General features: G+C 48.0%; 1 protein-coding gene across 2 annotated transcripts in view; it reads right to left on the bottom strand.

The window, feature by feature from the left end:
* Dgkd (diacylglycerol kinase delta) overlaps positions 1 to 23,602 on the bottom strand; it is a 97,812-nt gene that overhangs the window by 7,029 nt on the left and 67,181 nt on the right. For both annotated transcript variants that reach the window (XM_036173069.1, XM_036173070.1), the window contains exons 5-24: positions 23,141 to 23,273; positions 22,023 to 22,129; positions 21,570 to 21,695; positions 20,690 to 20,792; positions 19,927 to 20,089; positions 16,915 to 17,023; positions 14,343 to 14,482; positions 12,957 to 13,041; positions 11,504 to 11,598; positions 11,319 to 11,418; positions 10,963 to 11,236; positions 10,332 to 10,493; positions 9,536 to 9,661; positions 7,177 to 7,273; positions 4,865 to 4,975; positions 3,873 to 3,969; positions 3,625 to 3,732; positions 2,686 to 2,799; positions 1,749 to 1,883; positions 1,146 to 1,297 (exon numbers count right to left, since the gene is read on the bottom strand). In XM_036173069.1, coding sequence (XP_036028962.1) covers positions 1,146 to 1,297; positions 1,749 to 1,883; positions 2,686 to 2,799; positions 3,625 to 3,732; positions 3,873 to 3,969; positions 4,865 to 4,975; positions 7,177 to 7,273; positions 9,536 to 9,661; positions 10,332 to 10,493; positions 10,963 to 11,236; positions 11,319 to 11,418; positions 11,504 to 11,598; positions 12,957 to 13,041; positions 14,343 to 14,482; positions 16,915 to 17,023; positions 19,927 to 20,089; positions 20,690 to 20,792; positions 21,570 to 21,695; positions 22,023 to 22,129; positions 23,141 to 23,273 — 2,537 coding nt within the window. The remainder of the gene's footprint in view (positions 1 to 1,145; positions 1,298 to 1,748; positions 1,884 to 2,685; positions 2,800 to 3,624; positions 3,733 to 3,872; positions 3,970 to 4,864; positions 4,976 to 7,176; positions 7,274 to 9,535; positions 9,662 to 10,331; positions 10,494 to 10,962; positions 11,237 to 11,318; positions 11,419 to 11,503; positions 11,599 to 12,956; positions 13,042 to 14,342; positions 14,483 to 16,914; positions 17,024 to 19,926; positions 20,090 to 20,689; positions 20,793 to 21,569; positions 21,696 to 22,022; positions 22,130 to 23,140; positions 23,274 to 23,602) is intronic.

The raw sequence follows: 23,602 nt of genomic DNA, 5'->3' as shown, positions 1-23,602 counted from the left end.
CATATCACATTCTGACCGATAACAAACAGTGGACTTATGTGGGAAATCTGTCATCAAACCCTAGCTTTTCCAGGGAAGAAAATGTATAAAATGAAAAGTAGGCAGGCAGCTTTGCAGGCTGTGCACTAGGCCAAGTCACTCTGCAGTCTGAAGTTAGACCACCTCTGACTGGAACCTGGGGTGATGATGAGCTCTGGGCCAGAACAGGCTGGGCAAGACCAAGAGCCAACCACAGCATAGTTCAGAGAGCTGGGTAAGGTGAGGTGGGATGGGACAGAGCATGCTGAATGAGAAGCTTGGGGGCAACTTGCATATACTATGGGAAGCGTCGGACTACTGATGGCTCTCAGAAGGCTGACCTAGTGAACACACCTTCCAGGCAGGCTTCCTAGGCTACCAGGGACTATAAGACAATAGGACCATGGCCCTTGCAAAACAAGGAACTAGACAAACATAGCAGACAGGGAAGGGAGCAGAATGAGCGTAGCGCCAGTGTCAGCTTCTTGCCAACAAGAGACAACAGCGTGGAGGCAGAGACGCCTAGAGACGCCCACAAGGACCAAAGAGAAACTGACCTGCTAAGCAGTCTGCCCACCACAGCATGGCAGACATGGCCGAGAAACACACAGGGCACCCATAGCCAGAGCCAAAGAAAAAAAAGCTCAAGAGAAACAAGAAATGTCCAGCCAAGGGCACTAACTGGTTTGCAACTTCACAGAAGAGGGAGGCTAAGCTGTGGAAAGGACAAGAACTTCTAGAGAAAGCCCGAGGTGAGGAGGGGAGCCTGCAATGGCAATTCCACAAAAGCAACAGCAGCTCTAGGAACCACTTGTCAACAACAGCTAACAGAAGAAAAAGCCTGGTGATTTTCCTCAATAAATACCAGAGCAGGATGCACACTACTCTCCAGGACAACTGAGGCCTTTCTCAGAAACCCAGCATGGGATTTAAAGATTTAGTGGCTCTGAAAATCCTGTGGATCTGACATTTTCACTGTGCAAACCTGCATAACCAAGAAGACTAGGGAAGCCAACCAAGCCAGAGGAGTCAGGCTTAAGGCCCTCAGTGAAGCAGAGCCAGCAAGCAAATGGGACCTGGAAAAGCCCCAAAGCCTGCCAAGCCTCAAGAAATACAGCAGAGCCTACCTGTGAATGAGGCCCCCCGCTGCTTGCCCAAACTGGTCCATCTGGGTAGCTTCCTCCTCAGACAGGATCTCAGGGTGCAGGGAAAAGGATGGTGGGCGGGGCAGCTCACACTTCTGTTTGTCCTCCCAAGACTTCAGAGTGTTCTCAAAGGCCTAAACCATGAGAACTAGAGTCAAGACTTCCCCTGTGCCCTCCCCTCCAGAGGGTGAGCAACACCTGCCCACAACACACTCCAAGGGTTCAGCAAGGTAACAGCTTTTTATGGAAGGGATGTTAGCTTCATCTTCGTGTCTTTTGAAACGTGTCTCACGGGTTGGGGATTTAGCTCAGTGGTAGAGCGCTCGCCTAGCAAGTACAAGGCCCTGGGTTCGATCCTCAACTCAAAAAAAGAAACATGTCTCACTATATAACCTTAGCTGGCCTCCTGTCTCTGGATTACTGAGACTATAGGGCACGCCACTACGTCAAATAATCTCTGTATCGTGAAGAGAAATCCAGCAACAAAGCATGAAACATCTTTGCCTCTTATAAATGTACAAGAGAGCCCATGGGCAAGCCACTGGTAGCCTCCACCCACCCGCCCCTTCTGGCAGTTGCTTTTACCCTGTCTCTGGTCAGCGTCTGTGCCCTGTTCTTGTGCACAATCCGAATGTACCCAGGTGGCTGGATCCAGGCTTCTCCATCCACCTGCACAGGCACGCCCTCGTCCCCCAGGATGGAGATCTTCACTGTTCGACACTAAGCAGATGCCATTAACAGTTATTTAGGTGCCAAGGGCTTTAAAGCACCCACAGTGTCTACACTCCCACCCTCTCACCCACAGCCATTTATTTGGCTGTTGACCTAAGGCCCTCCTTTTTTATACTCTGCTCTGTTGCCCCACCTGCCGCTACTGTTCCTTCCCCAAATATAAGGTAAGTAGATGTAGAAGATGTTCAGATAGTGAGAGATAAAGTGTAAAGGAGTCAGTCATGATCCATGTTATGTGTAAACATCCCCACGGCAGGGCAAAGTCCAACAGCAGGTGATGAAGTACAGCAACTCTTTTTACTAAATGTGCCCAAGAACAAAAAGGCAAACATTAAACAGCTGCTGTTGGAGACAGAATGCCAGAAGACACCAGCTAATCTCACCCAATAGATTTTATCAGCACTCCACTGTATGTATAGTCACTTCCTCCCTGCCCCTGTGTGTGGACCTAGACCAGCTCATCGATGCTGTCAGAGTTAAAGCTAGCCTCAGAGTCATGTGCCAGACACTGGTGGGCTCACTCACTGTCACAGACAGCTCCATGGCCACAGTGCACTACTTCTGCAGCAGACACGGCTCGGCTGGGTCTTTTCCACCCCAGCAAGGCTCACAGCACTCAGTGGGAAAGGGGACATAGTGTGGCTACCTTTAGGTCCTAGGAAGACACCTATATTCCTTGGGTCTGTGCTGTGAGTAAATCCAGGGAGTCCCAGGCCAGGTCCTGCCTCTCCAAACAGGGATGAGCCCCAGAAGAGGGTAGGCTAGACCCCTGGAGCAGCATAGCCAGTACCTGGGCAATCCGATGATGCTGTAGCTTAATTACACGAGACACAGCCATTTGCATGCTGCCGAACACAGCGACCACCTCCAGAATCTTATCATCGAATGATGGAGCTGCAAAAGTCTGAAAGGGCCAGCTTGAAAGCTGTCTGTCCCACTTCCCCAAATACCCACCCCCCTTATTTTGCTTCCTGCTCTGGGGGTTCTGGTGAGGCAGACAGTCCCACACCCACAGGTGGTGCAGTGATGGTTATAAACACAGCACAGGGTGGGGCATCTTATCCAGCTAGCACAATGTCTGGGACTAGCTCTCACACTTACTACTTATTAGCCATGAGACCTCAGGCAAGATATTCGTGCCCTTCTTCCTTCAGAGGGAGGTAACACTGCTAGCTCCTTAGGGGCAGGTATGTGAAATGAATGTGCTAACAGATGCTTACAACAGTGGCCCACTCTTAAATCTGCAATAAGTGCTAGTTATTTTCTTTTTAGTTACATGTAAAGATACCATACATGCCCCCCCCCCCCCCGTTAAAGCCTGTTGACATCTTCCTATATTCTTAGCATAAATTCCATACTTCTGCCCTTGGCTTCTATAGATGTAATCCAAGCCCTACAGACATCTCACTTCTCCGTCTGTAGTTGGGGAACCTTTCTCTATGCTCTCTGCCCCTTATGCTCAGCTTTTACATCTTGTTTTTTCTACCAACACGGTGTACTCCCCCAATCTGGTACCAGCCAACTTGGCCAGGCTAAGTTCTTCAAGTCTCAGCTTCCTCTCACTTGATCATATGCTAGACCTGCCTTCTAGGTATCAGGCCAATCAGTGAGGGAGCCTGTCTATCTGTCTGACACCATGCCCACTGCCAGGACCAGGAAAATATTACATCTAGTCACAAATGCCCAACTTTGCTAAGCCCAGCCCACCCACCTCAAACCCCATACATACATCATCTTCCTTGGTGCCCCCCCAGAAGTTGGTCCCTCCGGCATAGCTGGGAATGTTGAGAACAGCAATTCCCTGAAGACTCGGGAGGGGAATCGGGCGCCCATCACACTGAGCCACAAAAAGGTGGAAAGAAAAGAGCAATGTTCAGCATGCACCAACCAATCCTTCCCCAGCACTAGCTCCTCAGGGAGTCCAACAGGAATGTCTATAGCCAAGGATGGGAGATCACCCAGGAGGCTACCACTCACCTCCAGCAGGACCTTTTGCTCCAGGTTCCTATAGGTTCTGTGCAGCAGTTCTTTGGTGCCCAGGACACCGTACCACATCATGTTCTTCGTCCGACTCCTGGGAAAAGAAGTGTTCCTTTGGGCAGGGCTTTCCTTACAATAACCTGAATTACTGCTTTGAAGCTTGGGACTCAGCAACTGTGTATAGCAGGACACCATGACAAGATAGTCTGGGTTCTCTGACATGCAAGAAGAGTAAATTTACCAATGAGGAAGTACGTTACAAACTAGCACTCCACCAAGAGCAAGCACAACTGAAAAACCAGTAAGTGACCCTTAAAAAATGTATATATCATGACTTCTGGCTGTAAAATTATGCTGGGGAGATGACTAGTGGATAAAGTGTTTGCTGTGCAAGTGTGAGGACTGGAGCCTGAATCTCCAGAACCCACATACAACTGAATGCCGTAGAGCACATCCACAGTCCCAAGGCATGCTAGCTTGATGGGAAAGCAAGAAATCCCCAGAAGACCATGGACCAGCCAACCAGGTACACAGCAGTGAAAAATAGAAAACTTTCAAAACAGAGTGGCAAGCAAGGGGCACATGACACTTCGCGGTGGTCTTCTGACCTCCACGCATGCATTGTAGCACGTGCTCATCCACACCCACACAAGTCAGTCAGTCAGATTACGCTTGCCACAGAGAATCCAGAAAGCACAGAAAAGCACATGGGAAAAAAATAAATTTCCAATCCCCAACTTCCATACACCCTGTCCCGACCACAACTGGGAAGGGACGAGGCAGTGTGTAGATGAGCAGAGCTCTCCCTACACAGTCCTGGGACAGGACATCACCTGCCTCTAATGCACCATCACAGACGCTGATGCTAGGTAAGAAACAACCCATCCCAGTCTGCCCAAGCTGGCCAACTCCAGGGGTGGAGCCCTTCCCCTTCTGAGATGGCTTCTTGGGCTGCCTGCTTTCCACACCTGACAACGAGGACTACCTACCTGCATTTCTCTGGGTGCTCATCACGTTTGTTGTTAAAGTCCAGAGATATCTTCGCATCCAAGCCGATGCCAAAATAGTTGTTCATGACACACTTCTCTGTGTAGTACTCTCTGCAAAGGTGAGTTTAAAGTCTCACAACAGCTCTGCCTGACAGGTTCCTCCACAGACTGACCTGCTGCCATTTCTCCCACAGAGCAAAACTCATCACTTCTTCCATGTTTTGCTGTTGTTTCACTTTGGTGTTTTGTTTTTCTGTGTTTAGAGTTTGAACCCAGGGCCCTGTTCAGGGTTTGTTTGGGGTATTTGTTTAGGTAAGAGCTCTACTGAGACATAATTCACATACAATGTCACTACCACTTTAATGTACATGATTCAACAGTTTTTAGTACATTCAGAGTCCTTTCATCTCTACAATCAAATTTCAGAACCACCATCACTTGCCCTGGCTCCTACCATTCTGATCCTGGAAATCACTGATCCTCTGGGTGTGCCTATCCAGGATCTGTCAAATCAATGGAATGAAAGTGGCCTGTGTACCTGGCTCCTTTCCCTCATCCACAGTTTATATTTATTGCAAAGCAATCTTCTATTATGTGGACACACCATATTTTTGTCTATCATTAGCTGACGGACACTCAAATTGTTTTGTTTTCTAATGATGACTTGGGAGCATTAATGCCCAGTGTTGCTGTAGACATGTGTTTTAGAATCTCTAGAGTTTGTAACATGGGCAGAACTACTGGGACACACAGCTTCTGGTTTGCCCTTCCGAGGCACTGCCAGCCTGTTTCCCAAAGATAATCATGGCATGCTTCTCTAACATCCCTAGACTGCCCAAGCAGTCTCTGAAGTGAAAGGGCAGTGATTGAAAACTCCTGTACCAATGTCAAAAGTCTCCCATCTCCAGAGCGCTACTGGGTACTTGTCCTTGGCATTGTCTCTGCATTCACCCACTCCTCCAGAGCCATAGGTGTGTCCTACCCCATGCTCTCCCCTAGTCCCAGGGAAGAGAGACACTCGGAGGAGGGTAAATTCTGAAAACTCTCATAGACACTGGACATGAAGAAGAGTCCACAAAGCTTGCACCAGAATTCTAATACATTTTAGCCTAAGTTTCTTACAATCTGATGAGAACCAATCTCTACAGCAGGAATCCTTCCTGATCACACACCTAATTCAAGTGCCTTGTAATTGCTCAGAAAAGCTCTGGGGCCAAACTATATTATAAGCTAAAGAACACATGATGAACAGTATTTATAGGTCCTAGAAGATTAAAAAAAAAAAAGTAATGCAGAAAATAGGGTACAAAGACAAAACAAGAAAAGGTTGGGTGCAGGGATCTAAGGAAGAGGAACCTACCAATGACAAAGAGGGGAAGAACAGGCTTAGTCACAGATGGGGCCATGACATCAAAGGACATAAGCAAAGGAAGTCTCCTGGTCCAGGGCCCCAAGAGTGCTGTCCCAGAGGGACTACAACTCTGGCCCTGCTGAGGTTTCGAAACCATCAGGGTCTGAGCACAAGACCAGACCAAGAGCAGAGATCCATGTACCACCAGGCTGACTGAAGAGCCAGCTTACCCAAACAGGGCCTCTGTGAACCACACAAGTACTCCGTCATACCACACCAGATAGTAAGATCAGGCAACTTATAGCCAGCTGTCACCACCCTCTAGCTGCCCAGAGGCTGTAATTAGCAGTGATAACAAAAACAAAAATCTCTAGAATATTGTCTTCTTTGGTTTGAGGAAAACCATCTCCAGTGAGCTCTAATATACACAAGGGATGCATTAAACCACCACACAGGTGTCCTCAAGGCCTTAGAACACAACAGAAGAGGCCATGCCCCCACTGTACCACTGCAGAGAGCAGCAATGAGACTTTCTCTCTAAAATCCTCCAAGTAAGACATTGTCTCCTGGGAACCCTAAGACCAGGGACAACCACCTGGAGGACTGATCTTTCAGTCTCAGAATGCTACATCACTGCAGGGATGGCAGACATCATGGGAAAACAAGAGACAAGGACAAAAACAATGTACGAGTAAAGAGATGTCAACACAGTCAACACAGATCTGGCCTGTTGTGGAGCCTGGGACAGGACAATCAACAGGTCTGTCCTCTGCTGTCCTACAGTAGCCTATGGAGAAGGCTCACAGACACACTTCTGAGGCTGCCAATTTTCCTCATTCAAGAACAGCCAAAAAAGAGCTTGCTACTCAGCTGTCTGCTGACGGCTCTATCTGATTTTTGAATCAGACCTCTGCACTCTGCTTCCTAACAAAATGTCCCAGTGGTGTTGCCTCATACTCACAGGTTTTCAGGTTCGGCATTAAAGGGATCAGCATTAATTAGCAAGCGACTGATGACTGAGCCCCCTGGCAAGGAGCCAGACATCCCTGCCCGGACACCTGAAAGGGAAGAGGAAGAGGGTACTGGCCGGAAGCTCTAGACAGAGCAAATCAAATCTCAAAGGTTGACGCCACATATTCTACAGGACAACATTATGAACAAGTGCTCCAATTGGACTAACAATTCAAAATCACCACTACCATCCCATATTTACACGACAAAAGTAGGTTATATTAGCCAGTAGAATTTAACACCCAGAAGACACCTAAAAACAGTCTCCTTAGCTATATACCTGGGCATTATTTGGGCACTACATGCCTTTTATTTAAACAGGTACCTTTGCAGGCTTGAGATACTACCCTCTATGTTATTGGTCCAGGGAGGCCCCAGGAGTACCCAAAACAACATGCACTATTGACACTGCTCTTGGTTGTCTGTAATGGTCTGTTTCTCCTCCCGCCCCGAGGTCTGCAGCCCTTTATAAAATAATCACTCAGAGGCTTAAAATGGGGGAAGTAGCCGGGCGGTGGTGACACATGCCTTTAATCCCAGCACTCAGGAGGCAGAGCCAGGCAGATCTCTGTGAGTTCGAGGCCAGCCTGGGCTACCAAGTGAGTTCCAGAAAAGGCGCAAAGCTACACAGGAAAAAAAAAAGGGGGGGGGGGATGCTGTGGAATGTCTTCCTGTATGCTGTGAATATGTGTTGCTCCCACTGGCTAATAAATAAAGCTGTTTTGGCTTATGGCAAGGCAGCTTAGAGGCAGGTAGGAAATCCAAGCAGAGATACAGAGAGAAGAAAGAAGAGTAGGGAGAGATGCCTAGCCACCGCCCAAGGAGCAACAAGATGCCAGCAGACCAGTAACACCACAGCCATGTGGCAAAACAGATTTAATAGAAATGGGTTAATTTAAGATGAAAGAGCTAGCTAGCAAGAAGCCTCCCATAGGCCATACACTTTGCAAATAATATTAAGTCTCTAAATGATTGTTTTATAATCAGCTACAGGACCACGGGGCCAGGCAGGACCAGAGAAACGTACCACTACAGTTGTCCACCATAACTACATGGTAAACCTCTCTTGCTAAAGACACAGCACACCTGACTTTCAGGGCAGAGAGAAACCAATTTGGAACTCTCTCTCTCTCTCTCTCTCTCTCTCTCTCTCTCTCTCTCTCTCTCTCTCTCTTGGCTAGCTTTCATGGAGCTGAAATGTGTTTTGTGGACTGCTAGGAGAAAAAATACCAAAGGTCTTACCCAGCACTAGAGCCTGCATGCTGCAATACTGACCAGGCAGGAGGTGCCCATGGTACCATAGTGCTATGACTGTTATGGGATAGCTAACTACTTCCTGCCTGGATTTGTGGCCTGTACCACAAGAGGGGAAGTCATACCTAGTGCTATAAGCCTGGCCAATAGTCCATGCCTGGGAAGAGTATGGGTCCTAAGAAAGAACCTTCTGTTTTGCTAAACAATTACGATGTCAAACTGTAATCTAAATATTTGTTTCTACCTATAGATTAGTGCTATGCTCCACCTTGGTCAGAGATGCTTCTCCAGTGGGCGGTGGTTAATGTAGACTCTTAGTTGGTCCAAGTGCCAAGAATGAATGAGTGTTGAGTGCTCTACCCTAAATAGGACATCTATATCAACCCCTCCCAAAGTCTGGGAACACTGAGGAAAACAGGACAGAGAAAAATGTAAGAGCCAGAGGATGGGGAAGAGAGCTGTGACAGGCTGTCTTATGGACAGCAGCACTGACTACCTGCACAATATCAAGCCAGTCAAAAGTCAAACAGACAGGGGAAGAGTTCCTTCTAAGGCCTTGGGCCCAGCTAAGGAGCTACTTACTGGCAGTTGATAGCTGTTAGGGAAGAGAGAGTCATTTTTGTTAGGTGTGTGGCTGCTTATAACTTGCCTATGTTGCAGTGGGTGGAGCATATTAATTAGACTAGGTGGATTATAAAAAATTTAAAAATTTTTAAGAGGAGGACATAAAGTAGGGAGAACACATTAGAGGGCCATAGGGGGGATATGGAGGGGAGTGTTGGGAATAGATATGATCAAAATACATTATATACATGTATTAAATTGCTAACAAATAAAAAACACTAATTAAACAAAAAGGCACTTTTCATACAGTCACACAAACTACAGAGTTCTGTCTGTATTTCCATGAGCCTACAAGCTCTCCAAGGATAGCAACACTCTTATTCCAAGACCCAGAGTGCCACAAGGCCAGCCATGGCCAGCAAGCATCTCTATCCTCCTCCTTGGTCCCCCACCCTCAACCTGAGACCTCCATCAGGGAGTGGTTTACTCACTTGGATACAGGATCTTGGTGTTCAGAGCAGGCAGGCCATCCCGGCTTCCTGTCTGGGGAGGGAGGGAAGCAGAGCTGCCGAGGGACAGACCTTTGCTCACTAGCTTTTCACAAGGGGCTCTGGATGCTGTAAAACAGGACAACACACTTGAAACTGTCCAAAGTCAAACACAGCTGAAAGAAGTCACAAGAAAATGAACAGACAAGAGGGCTGTGGGAAGAAGAAGGGTTATCAGCCACTCATCAGCCAATAGTTATGTGTGATGAACAGTCCCTGGGGAAAGGAGAGGTCCTCACACATACACTGTGGGTCTGGACTCATTGTGAAGGGACAGAGACATGGAAAGCAGTATAAGGATGGAGAGGGGTCGATCCCTAATCACAGTCTGGGTGTAGAAGGCACAGAGTTCTGATGCTAATCAACACGATGTCTACTCTGGAAGAGTCCCTCCCCAACAGTGGCAGGACAGGCTTTTGAAAACCATTGCTGGGGTCTATTGCAAGAGGGACCAAAGTCTCGGTTTTGCCAGACACATATGAGCAGCCATAAGAAGGCTCTGAGGAAACTCAGGGAAGACAGGCACCAGATGCTCCTCAGCTGGGGAGGCCCTCTTTCCTGCAGGTCCTACAGTACATGTCTCCACTAAACACATCTCAGTGACATGAAGGAGGTACAGAGATGTAGACTATTGGAGGGAATGTTGGTTTACTCATGTAGCCAGAGCAATGAGAAAAGGCACCCTAAAATGCCCATGACAAGCTCACCAAGTATCACCCAAACCAAAGCCCAGTCATACCTTTGCGGTGGCTCCTCCCCTTGGCAACTACACAGCTCTCACTATGGGCAGATGTCGGGCACACCCTATTATCAGTTTTCAGGTCCTTCTTCTCCTCAGATTCAGAGAGGCCCAGCACGAAACCCTGGTGCTCCTGGGTCTGGGCATTCTGCTCATCCACCGCTGGTAAGAAAGGATATTCTTGCTAAGACTGTGCCAGTAGGACTAGGGGTGCTTTAGGCCTCTCTTCTCAAGGCTCAGACCCAAAATCTTCACCATACCACACCTTAGCCCAGTGCCCTAGCTCAGGTAATGTAACAGGCCCTGGGCATCCCAGCTACTAGGCTAGAGAGGAGGACTCTGAGACAGGAGGATTTGGAGGTGAAAGGAGTTACAGAGAGGCCCCAGCAGGAGAGTGACAAGGTAGTGTGTGACCACAGAGTCAGAAGTGAGAAGAGGTGGGTCCACTCAGGGTAAGGAGTGAGGGAAGGGCATGGTGTGAAGTGAGAGAGGACAGGAGGGTGGGAATGGTGGTAAGGTTGGGAGTGTCCAATGTAAGGGACCAGAAGGACTGTTTCCAGTACTTGGTTGAATACCACACCCAGGGAACATGGAAATTCTGGTGCCACCTGGTGACTGAGAGGTCCATTACCTTTCTCTGTGTGCTCTATGATCTGGCGAATCGCTTTCTTCAGGCTGTTCGCTCTCAGCATTAGCTGCTCCCGAGGCCGGAAGATTTGTGGCCGGGAGGGGCATGCCGAGCCCATCAGCCGGTCCCCAGCAGAGTTACAGATGTTACCTGACCCGTCCCCATCCTCAGCCTCCTCAGCAATGGTTGGAGGTGGGTTGGACAGAGAGGATGAAGCCTGAGACTCATCGTCCAAGGTCTTGAGGAGAGAGTCTAGCTTCTCTTTCAAGACGGAGCACTGTATGAAAGAAAAGGTGGTATGGGGAGTAGGCTCTTCTGCACCTGCTGCCCGCCCCACCTACCCTGTGCCAGGAACCCACCTTCTTGGCCATGACCTCCGACTCCCGTGAGCTCTCTGTTGTCTTCTCATAGGCCTTGCCCACGCGAGCTACAAAGTCCTTCACCGTCTCACAGAGCACTCTGCAGGAGACAGAAGGCAGCTGGGGTGGGACCCTGGGTGGCACGCTTGGCTGCCTCTCTGAAGCCCTGAAGCCCTGGCACTCACTTGGCTGATGAGATCACCACGGAATGCTGGTCTGAAGTCAAGATTTTAGAAAGATGGGCTGCAACGGAGTCTTCATAGAAGAGAATTTGTTGCACCTATAACCACACAACACAAGGGGCGCTTAGTCTCACAACTGACGTGAGTGCCATCAGTCTCCGACTCAGGGGTTTTCTCGGGCCTTTCTGGTGTAACCTCTAACAGAACAGATCATCTCCAAACACTGTCAGTGCTATCCACTGCTAAGGGAACAAGGTCAAAAGCTTTACCAACCTGTGAACAGACTAAAACAATGGATCCGAACAAAACAAAACCTGTCAGAGGTAACAGACAGTCAGGACAGTGAAACAAGCCTGGAGGCCCTGGCATGTAACCCCAGTCCATCTTCAGTGATATACTAGTGGCCAGTCAGAGCAGAGCTGCCTTTTCTAGCTCACCAGGAACTCTGCCAATGGGGTGTAAACCAGCCTGCGAACCTCTACCCACCAATGGGAGAGCTCCACTGTCCTCTGTCCTCCCCGTGGCCAGCAAGCTTTCCCATGGCCAAAAAAAGAGCCACCTTGACTAGACTCTCCAAGATTTTTCTGGGAAATTCTCAGGCTCTGAACAAATATTTATTGGGTTGTTTCTGAGACAGGGTTTCTCTGTGTAGGCTTGGCTGTCCTAGAACTTGCTCTATAGACCAGGCTGGGCTTGAACACACAGAGATCCTCCTGCCTCTGCCTCTCAAGTGCTGGGACTAAAGGCATGCCCTACCATGCCCAACATCTACAAAATATTCTTCTCAAAACAAAAGCACAGAACAATCTCTGCCCGTAAAGCCATGCAAAGCAGTCTGGCTTTGCTTGTTGACTGCTGCTGCCCTTGACCCTTTGCTTGACAGACCAACCAACACTCAGGTAGTGCCAGTCACCTAGTAGGGCCAACACTGCATGTGCCCAGCACTGCAGTCAGGACATAAAGACAAAACCCCACCCCTCAAGACTGCAAAGGTGAATCCAGGGAGAACTGATGCTGACACAGAGTGAGCTAACTGCAAGGGCAGCCCAGACATCTGAAAGGGAAGGTGAGCAGAAATAGAGCATGGGGACTTCTGAAAGCAGACAGGAGGGGGCTTGTAGAAACAACAGCAGATTGCAATAGGTGCTGAGCTAGTCAGGAGCACAGAACGTCACAGGGGATTAGGTATTTGGAAGCCCCTCAAATCCTGGTGACAACTTAGGAAACTCCCACATAGTTATGAAGCCCTAGGATTGAGCCTGCTTAGCCCAAGGTTCACCCTTGAGGACCACACAAGGGACAGGGGTGCAGTCAAACAGCTGAGTACATGAAGATCACCATGTGGGGCTTATACAGCAGGTGATGGACTAGGGTGCATCCCAGTGTTGAGTGAGATCCTAAGTGCCATGCCCAGCACTATAAAAGAGAAAGAGCAAGAGCAAGTAGGTAGTGGTACCTCTGAGTCCTCGCCGAAGTCTTCAGTGACTGTGGAGGAGGAGGCCTGCCGAGGAAGCTTGGTCTCATATGCCATGACACTCCACCTGCACAGGTCCAAGGTCAGCTCAGTTGCAGGCTGCCCACCAGCACTCAGGGATCTAAAGACGCCCCCCCCCCCCCAACCATCCCCTCATTGCTCCAATGTTCTGGTCTTTGTGCCTTAACCTTAGTACTATTCTGACTTCTTTTTCCATTTGTTTGTTTGTTTGTTTGTTTGTTTGGAGACATGGGCTAGTGTGACCCCAGTTAGCCTTGAACTCACTCTATAACTGAAACAGAATGACCTGACCAGAGCTCTGTCTCCCCCTCGTACGTGCTAGGACTGCAGGCTACCACAGCACTTGCAATCTGGCTTCATTTTTAAGCTTTATCTTGACTTTGCATCTGTAATTTAGCTCATCACCTGTCTGTGAGAAATGTCTCATCTCCACAACCCATAGGTCACCACAGCTCTGTTGGAAGAGACTGGAAATATCTCCCACCTTGACATCAGACAGAGTTTCGAGAGCTTCACACTGCTCAGTGTGCCCAGAGGAGATAAGTAGTATCTCACAACAGCTGACACATGGACCCTCTCACTAAGAGGGGCCCAAATGGGAAGTATATTAAAATCATTCTGGCCATAAGCTCCTGAATCCTAAGCACCAAGGAACACTTACACCAAAAAAAATTATAGAGTCTTGGGGGTGGGGAAACTGCCATTGAGCTCAGAAATAGGAACACTCCATTCAAGGAGGCCAAGTTATTTATGCTCTAGAACAGTGGTTCTCAACCTCTGGGTTGTGACCCCTTTTGGGTCCAATACAGGGATCACCTAAGACCATCAGAAAACACAGATATTTACATTAAGACTCCTAAGAGTAGCAAAATTACAGTTACAAAGCAGCCATGAAAATAATTGTATGGTTGGGGTCACCACAACATAAGGAACTATATTAAAGGTTCCCAGCATTAGGAAGATTGAGAACCCGTGCTCTAGAGGATAACTACCGATACTCATTCTGGGAACAAAAGTGGGACAATGGTATTGCTCAAGGATGAGGATCATTTTGCAGATCATTACTAGACCCTGAACCAAGACAGTCAGACTACAGTCACCTTCTCTGCAATCCTAAAGGATGCAAGAATGGCCTCAGAAGATGGCCTGAAAGTCTAAGTCATGTTCTCACTTTACTTGCTTTTATCCTTTTCAGAATCTATACAAAAATCATCAGAAAAAAAATATATGCTCAACTCCAATTTATACAAATCATGTCAGAAGGCCCACGCTCCTGGTTCTCACTGGTTTCAGACAAAGAAGCCTGGCCACAGCTGCCATTCACACAGTGCTGGCTGCCCCACTCACCTGTCCAGCATCTTAGTGCTGGCTCTCTCCAGCTTCGCCAAGATCTGAGGGAGGTGGGTGTCATCATCACAGGCAGAGCCCCAGCCGAGAACACGGGCCAGGTCATTCCCTGTCCCCAGGGGCAGCACACCTAGCTGACACTGGTGGAAAACAGTGGGAAAAATATGTCCTTAGACACCAGGTCTAAGAATCATTCCCATCCAGGACCCACCCTGCTGATGTCATCAATGGCCACAGGAAGTGCAGGAGGTCTGATCTGAGTATGTGGCCTGTACCTTCTCAGCAGACACCACCAGAAGGGGACACATAGGTTCTGGGGTCAATAGTAGATACCAGGACCACCAGCCTTTCCTCAATTATTCACGTCTTGACAATCAACCCTTAAGGACTCTGGTTTCTACAAGCCCTTCCTTCCCAAAGATACTGCAGTACCACACCTGAAGAGTCAGTCTGTAACTCCCCAAACATCCCTCTACCCACTATGCAGCTCGCTCACTGATGCCAAATTCACATTCCAAAAGCCATCTCTAGTATCACTCCACACTGCTAAAATCACCCCCCACTGACTTCTAGGATCCTATCAAAGAGCATGCTAAGGCAGTATGAACATACCAGACCTAATCTGCTCCCATTTACCTATGAGTGGGTGGCTTCCCCAAACTGACCCCAACCCTGCTCTATCTTAGACTGAGCAAGGCTTCTACTTGGGCCCTGGATGCATGGAGACATATGAGCAAGGTAGAAGCTGAGTGACAGGTAGGGTTGGAAACCTGTGGCACTACAATACCCAAAAACCCCAGAGTGTCCCCAAAGTTGACATGGCACCAAACTCCAGCAAGTCACAAAGCTTTACCCTAAGGAAGAGTGTGAAGGATGAGGATGGGACCCATGAGGTTCATCCATACAGCATGTACTAGAAGACAGGAGAAGGAACACCACCACACACAGGGTGGGGGAAACTAGAGGTGCAGGAGAGAGCTGACAGAGCTCCAAGGAACACAAAGGAACCACAGGAAACAAATGTTCACAGAACATGACTGAGTAGAAGAACCACATTCACAGCTTTCCTAGCAAGCAACAGTAAGCTCAGTCACAAAACTAACTGTCCTACCATAATCCCACCACTGGGAGGCGATACTTCTTTTTCTAGAGTTACTGGTGGCTGTCAGTAAGCCCTAGGACCATCTCTACTCCAGATAACACACGAAGTGCCTACCACTTGGTGAGCAGGACTGGACAGAGAACACAAAATCACTGAAAACTCATTCAAGTCAGGGATTCATTAAACAATATATAGTGCAACACAGATTAATGTTTTTATGATCTTGGCATAGGGGCAAGTAACTCAAGAACAACAAAAAATATGAAGGAAGAGAAAAATGACAAACCAAAAAACTAGGGAAAATGATCTTTAATGACAAGTGAGATGCTGATATAACAATGACCATGAAACATCAATTTTCTTCAATGTGATTACCTCAATAAAAATTAAGACCAAACCCATGAACAGGGGATCCATTTAAAATATCAGCCCAATAAGGCTGTGTTTGACTTTATCATTACTTAAAAATAAAACTGTTGCCAGACAACAGTGGTGCATGCCTTTAATCCCAGTACTCGGGAGGCAGAGCCAGGCAGATCTCTGTGAGTTCAAGACCAGCCTGGTCTAAAGAGAGAGATCCAGGACAGGCTCCAAAACTACAGAGAAACCCTGTCTTGAAACACACACACACACACACACACACACACACACCCAAAAAAAAAAAAAAAAAAAAAACTGTTTACATAGTTGGGCAGAATAAAATGAATTAGCTACAAAGGAAGAATGTGAACTGCAGTAGTCTTGACAGGGCAGTGTGGCTCTACAAATATTTAAACAAGGGCTCCTCAAAAGAGAAGACAGTGGAGCATGTACAGGATTTTGCCAGGGTTGTCTCAGCCATCCAGCCCCTGTCCTAGGGAGAAGCACTACCTCAGGGCATCCCCTGCAGAACTGCCACTCCAAGGTGCCCAGGGAGCAAAGTATGGAAGTGCACACATACTGCTCTTTCAACAGTACAGTAACTGACCAGCAGGTGAATATCAGGTGAACTGTGTGCATTTTGATACAAACAATCTGAGTGATGGTTATGACAGTGTATACACTGGCTAAAGACCAAGGAAGGGGGCTGGGAGTGAAAATTCAATGAACACAATAAGCAATTAGGATAATCTATTTTTATTTTAGTATAAAAACTCTAACTTGTTGAAGATTCTTTCTTCGTTTCCTCTCAACCCTGAAGCATCCAGCAATTAGGAACATCACATCCCAGGAAACAGCTGAGACTTAGGTGACTATAGCCCCCACACTCATTCCCCACATAAAGCCTGATGCCATGTTGTTTTTATACCTCCCTTGACCTAAATGGCCCTCCATCCCTCTCTCTTCTCTCCTCTCTCCTCTCTCCTCTCCCAGTACTTCACTGCTACATCTTGGACACAGCCACACTGAAACAGCACAGTACCCAGACTTCATGGCCCCTTTCTGACCTCAGCTCTTGCCTGGAGGTGGGATGTCCCTCAACCCAGGTACCTGTTTGTGAAGGTTCAGACTGTCGATTTCAGAGAGGACCCAGCCAACACTGCCATCCCCGCCACAAACCAGAATCCGGAAGGTGTCAAATTTCTGAAATAACCGTAAGCTGTAGAGAATGGGAAGCAGGGGAAATGAGTATACTCTAAGATAAATAATGGGTTGTCTGTCCTGAGCTGAGGGGAGCACCCTATTCCATGTGGCTGAACCTGCACCCAGGCCAAGCCCAGGTGTATACAGGTTCTACAAGGCAACATTAGGTGTCTGTCTAGCCCTCTAGAGGCTCGGGGCCCATTTCTGTCTACGTGGGTTGTCCCAGCACCTCTTTCAGCAGGGCCAAGGAGGAGACAATATACACATTTCAGAGTATCAAGACAGTCTCACTTGATGTCAGCGCCTAAGAGGACTTATGGGCACAGTCTTCCACATCGCAGCCAAATACTGGACCCAAGAATCCCCACCCTCAATATTCCTCGTTCATGTGCTAACCAACCAGCCTTCCTGGTGGCTTGGCACTGAGCCTTGACACCACTCACCCAGGCTACAGAAGTGCACAGTATGCAGCCCCTCTGCAGCACTTAACGCCAGACCAGACACACAGCCCTCCTCTCCTTAACTTCAGCCTCCCTTATGGGCCCCTGCTGGTTATACGGCCCTCCCATTCATGCCACCACAGCCTCTGCTCGCTCCTCATGCTCTTCCTGCAGATTTCATCCTTGCTTTCAATGCAAGAACCGTACAGGTGCTAATGACTGATTCCACACAGTGTACACTCCTGAAGCTTCATGCTCATACCTCCAGCAGGATGCACATCCCTAGTGTCCTACAGTGCCTCCACCAGGATATGTTCCTCCTTGGACATAGTCCTAGCCCAGCTTTTGGACAGGCCCCCTAGCAACATCCTCCTCTTTCTCTCAATAAGTTCTGCTAGGCTCAACCTCTATGGCTGCTCTGAGTCCTCAGGGAGCCTCCAACAAAACCCTTCTCAAACATGAGGTATGTCATATGTTTTGTCTAATGAGTTGATAATTAAGAGGCTGTTGTCCTTCCTTTTCAGGAAAGAGTCAAATATCTCAGCAAACAATTGCAGCCCTCTCTGACAAGCATCTGATGCCCTCAGCTCTCCCATGGTCTGACCAGTCCCCACCAAGGCATGTAGGAGAAGATGAAGGCTCTCCTCAGAGGCTAGCACATTGGACATACTAAGACACTAGCTTAATATAGGTACCCTTACAGGAGATTCCAAAGAATCAGTGTCTCCCTCCATTCAAGTGGCACAGAGTCCTACCATGTGACCCTAACTATCAACATATGTTGCTTTCCTACCTAGGGGGCTTGCAGACTCTGTCTGTAGCAGAGCTAGACACAGAGAACATGCTCAGAACACAAACTAGGATAGGCACAAGACATGGCCACAGATCTGAACCTAAGTTCTGAGCAGCAAGGCTGCATGTGACCTCCAAGTGGTAAGAGAAATATTTACATGTGTCCTTTAAATATTCACCTATGAAGATCCTTGCTCTCTGGTAAAGCAGTGCTCAGTCAAGGCCAGAACTCAAGAAGATTACCAACTGTATGATGTCAGGTGCTTCCCATAAACAGGAAGGGAGTAAACCAACTCCCATGCCACCTCAACTGGACCTCTTGTGTCACCTCAGCCTGTGCCCAGCTGTAAATCATGGAGCTCTTGCACATCAAAATCCAGTTCTACCGTGTAGCTCCCTGCCACAGCACAGTGAAGCTAAAACCCAGTTCTACCATGCAGCCCCCCTGTCAGAGTAGAGTGGAACCTTCATGCAATACCCCTGGCAGCACATTCATAGCCACCTGAACCTGTCTGATGTAGTGCCGCCTCCACATGAGACTTTGAATCTCCCTACTGCTGAACTGAGACTAGTTCCTCATCAACCTCAGAAAGAGTGGATCAGTGCCATTCCAAAAACAGTTATATGCAGGATTCTAGGAGTGCTGCCTTTGAGCAAGCAGTCTGAGGGAGGAGTCCACTTGTGACTGTCTTCTAGCAAGCTGTGCAGCAAGTTGGCAAGAATAACAAAAAGAAACTGAAGGAAGAATATCCAGGAGTGATGGGAAGCATGAGCCCCACAGTACGTCAGCTAAAGACACACAGAGAAGCAGCCCCAGCTCATGTTATAGCAGCATCTGGCTCCAAAAGAACCCCCTCCTGAGTTCCTCCCAGACTCACACTGAAGTAGGGCTGCAAGCACCTTCCACTTCAATCTCTCCCAATGCTAGCATGTCCTCTGAGTCTTACTTACAAAAACAAATGTTTCCTACAAACCTGTGGAAAATACAAACACAAAAGGGAAAGGCACTGTCTCCCTGGCTAGGAGATGAGAAGCTTTAGACCCAAATGCCCCTCAAGTCTCATTACACCTGCATGAAGATACTACTGTGTTCTCAAGATGGAAAAGCCCCCTTGGTTTTGCTGGAGAAACCAAGGAACTAAGGAGGCAGTAAAGAGAGCAAGGCAAGTCTGTAAGTACCAACATGGAAAGACCCCAAGCACAGGAGCTGATGCATGTGAACATGCTGTACACAGCAGCTAGTGTAGGTGTTTGGTACATGTTTACAGACATGTGCTTTTACAGTGGAAGCTCAAAGGGTGCAAACATCTACCAACTATTAGGGGCATGTCCTTCATAAGTGTAATTTGGGGATTTTGGCAGGTGAACTTCTTTGCTATTTAAAATTTTCTTTATAAAGATTTGTTTTTATTTTATGTATATTTGATGTTTTGCTGCCATGTATGATCATGTACCACATGTGTGCAGTGTCTACAGAGGCAAGAAGAGGGTGTCAGATCTCCTGGAACTGGACTTATAAACTGTTGTGAGCTGCCATGTGGGTGCTGGGAATCAAACTTGGGTCCTCTACAAGAGCAGCTAGTGCTCATATGCACTAGCTAAAAATTTCTTATCTTTGATCTTTTTAAAACAAGCATGTCTTAACTATAAATCATTGTAAGAACAGCACATCTCACACAATCCCTACCCAAGGTGTGGTCCTCCATTCATGAGGTCAAATACTTGGGCAGGGTTCAGCAGCTGCTTGAATCTTCTGAGAAACTTCACACCTTGGTTGTCTCCACTTTTGGAGTTGACAAAGACCAGCAAGGGGCTTGTGCAAGACGGGGGACAGGTGGCCTTCCAGAACCCTGGAAGTAAAGGTGGAACAGCAAAGAACCCTTACAATCTGTTGAGGTGCTGTGGACTCAATAAGCAGCAACAATCAGCACAAGAGGCACAGAATTCACAGAGTGAGCCAATGAGTCTATGACGGACAGCCCAGCTGTGAGGAGGTTGAGCCCACCTCATCTCACCTCACATCTTCTAGCCTGGCAGAACTCTTTCCTCTGAAACTTGTACTCAGAGATCACCTTCACCAATCCTTGCCATCATGCTTCTTCATTGTCCAGATGGACATGGAGAGAAGCTCTGGGCCAGCATGCTAGGCTCTGCCACAGATGGTAACAGGCACAGCCCTCTAGCTCATGGCAGACCAGGACACTTTACATTTGGTCTCCACTCAATATCCAAAGGTCTCTATCAACCCTTCCAGAAAAGTGCTAGTTCATTCAAGCTGTGGGTCACATGGCAAGTCCCAGGATGCCAACTGTGGCCCTGACCATTCCACAGCTAAGCCTGCCTCTTGATGACCAAGTCTCAAAATTGCCAACACACCCATCTCCAGAGATGGTGGGGGAAGGCAGCACGGAGAAAGGTCGTGTATGTGAACACAAGCATGGAGTACCTACCATCAGAGTCAATACTGTTGAGTGCTGTGGGAGGGATAACAGACACCTTACACAGTCCAAGTGGGCACTTTGTCACCAAGGACTCTTTGCACGATGTGTGAACCTAAAATGAAAATCCACATGTCACCAGGAGTCAGTCTCCTCAGACATACCAGAGACTCCCTGGCCAGCAGCTGGAAAGTCCTCTCAGGAAGAGGCAAACACCATCAGAGTAGGCCAACCTGTGCTCTGAGCAACCTGTTTCCTGGCCTTGTACCATGGAAGTGAGAATCAGATACATCCAATAGGAGCCAGACATGAAACTGAACAGCAGCCTCCAGCTTCTGTCATAGCTACCCTTAACTTTCAGGGCTCCCAGACAACCTACCTTCATGTGACTAGGTTCCTTTCTAGTCAGTCACATGCTCAAAACCAGGTACATGCCAGAAACCACAGCTATCTAATCACTGACCCAACATTAAACACCTTAAGATTTGTGTTCGAGATGCCCCAGCCATGTGGTGTCTCCTCCTTACATGAGGGCCTTGATCACTATAATTATTGTACTAGAACAAACTTCTCTGAAAAGACCCTCAAAAGTGTTCCTACTCTCTCACAGAAAAGGTCCATGAGCCTGTCCCAAAAGACCCCTTCACAACCTGCTCAGACGCTGTATGGAGCAGATAGGGTAATTTTCATGTAAAAGGCAGGATCAAAGTCACAGGAACGGCATTACAAAACTGTTGAGGATAAGGGTGACCAGACACACATGAGACAGTCAAGGCTCTGGGCTTTTGGAAAGCATCTAGGGTACACTTACAGGAGTTTGGAAGGAGAGAAGCAAAGCCTGGAGCCAAGTGTCTCCACACATCCACAGGCAGAGCAGATGGTGCCCACTTACCATAGCCTTGCACCAGAGGCAGCGCCAGTCCTGCAGGCGCAACACGCTACCACAAGTCTTGTCACACACAATGCACTTGGCACTCACAGGCAGGTTTCCTTCCAGCCACTGGTGGGGCATGGCAATCTGTAGACCGAACAGGAGCATGCTAGAGATGCCCAGAGTTCCAACCCAGAGTCAGCTGGACACCCTGGGGCAGAAGTGCTCTTTTTGAGATACTCCTTCCCACCCTAGCTCCCCATCCAGGGCTCACATCACAGCACACACTGAGAAGGAGACACCCAGACTTATCAGGATGAGGGTAAAGTTGAGAGTACAGTAACCACAAAGGTCCCAGGTATAACTGGCAGGGACACTTGATCCCAGTGTGACATCTCAAATGAGAAGTATAGGAGGAAGGCAAGAGAGAGTGGGTGCTATGCAAGTCACAGGCAGAATTCCCCCTGGACATACCCCATCCTCATCCTCAATGATATCCTTCCCAATCGAAGCCAACGTGGTCCACTTGCAGTTACTGGTTGCACGCACGGCACACCGTTTATGAGCCTTAAACTTGCACACTGTGGGAAAAGGAACACACAGCTGTATAAGCTTCACTCTTCTCAGGAGCCTCCCGGTGGGACAGAGGCCTGTTTAGTAAATTTGGGGAGGAGTAAGGAGCTCCTGGGGATGTCACTCGGTGCTGCAGCCTATGCTGGCCACCGTCATCACAGCACCTAACCTCTACCCAGCAGACAAGCAAACTTAGAAAGCACCACAGAACTGAAGTTCATCTAACTCCATAATTACAAAATACCCTTCTTTTGTTTGTCTTCATCCATTGAAAATAAATGTAAAACAAGCCATATTCACAAGCTATACAAAATAAATGGAAGACAGGCCTGGCCATGAGTCAGAGCTTTGCAGTCCCTATGTGACCTCTACTCTGCCACCAGAACCCTCCCATGACCCTGCACTGCTGTGGATATCGCTCTGTATAAATAAAATGCTGTTTGGCCAGTAGCCAGGCAGGAAGTACAGGCGGGACAAGAGAGAAGAGAATTCTGGGAGGTGAAAGGCTGGGACAGAGAGAGACACTGCCAGGCGCCGCCATGACAAGAAAGATGTAAGGTACTGGTAAGCTATGAGCCAAGTGGCAAAGTATAGATTAATAGAAATGGGTTAATTTAAGATAGAAGAAGTAGGTAACAAGAAGCCTGCCACAGCCATACAGTTTATAAGTAATATAAGCATCTGAGTGATTATTTTATACGTGGGTTGTGGGACCTTGGGAGCTTGATGGCACCTGGAGAGAAGCTCTCCAACTACACTGCACTCTGTGAAGTATCTTCTCTCCTGCATCCATGACACAGAACCCAGAAAGGGCCCATACCTCCCTCCTCACTAATGCTTTCCTTCTGTTCCCTCTAGAGGCTCTGTGATAATGACACTCAAGGACTGAGTCTTCTATGGGAAGATCAAGAAGAATGCAGTGGTGGGAACCACTTCTCCCTTGACCACCCTCGGTCATAGCAATACTCACTTATTATGACTGCATTGGGATGTCAAAGTAACAAATGCAGCTTTCTTACCTTCACAGGACAGCCCATGGGATGTGACTCCAGACAGAACTTCACGACACACATTGCAATAGGTTGGCCGTGCATGGGAACAGGCATACCAGTTGTGCATCCCTGAGAAATGGTCCATACTGTATTGGGTAGGCTAGAAGAATGATATATAAAGAAAGCAAAGGTAAGATTTCTCTTTGGCGGGCTGGAGAGATGGCTCAGCGGTTAAGAGCCCTGGCTATTCTTCCAGAGGTCCTGAGTTCAATTTCCAGCAACCACATGGTGGCTCCCAACCATCTGTAATGAGATCTGGAGCCTCCTTCTGGCCTGAAGGCAGAACACTGTATACATAATAAATAAATCTTTTAAAAAAAAGATTTCTTTGGAATTCTTTCATGCAACAACTAAAGAGAATTTCATAAAGTACCCCAGAGAGGAAGTCAGCTTCATGAAGGACAGGACCACAGTCTTGACAGATGCATG

The sequence above is a fragment of the Onychomys torridus genome, chromosome 23 (genome assembly GCF_903995425.1).
Source record: "Onychomys torridus chromosome 23, mOncTor1.1, whole genome shotgun sequence".
In the NCBI taxonomy this organism is placed as follows: domain Eukaryota; kingdom Metazoa; phylum Chordata; class Mammalia; order Rodentia; family Cricetidae; genus Onychomys; species Onychomys torridus.
This window is presented reverse-complemented; position numbering and strand designations above follow the sequence as displayed.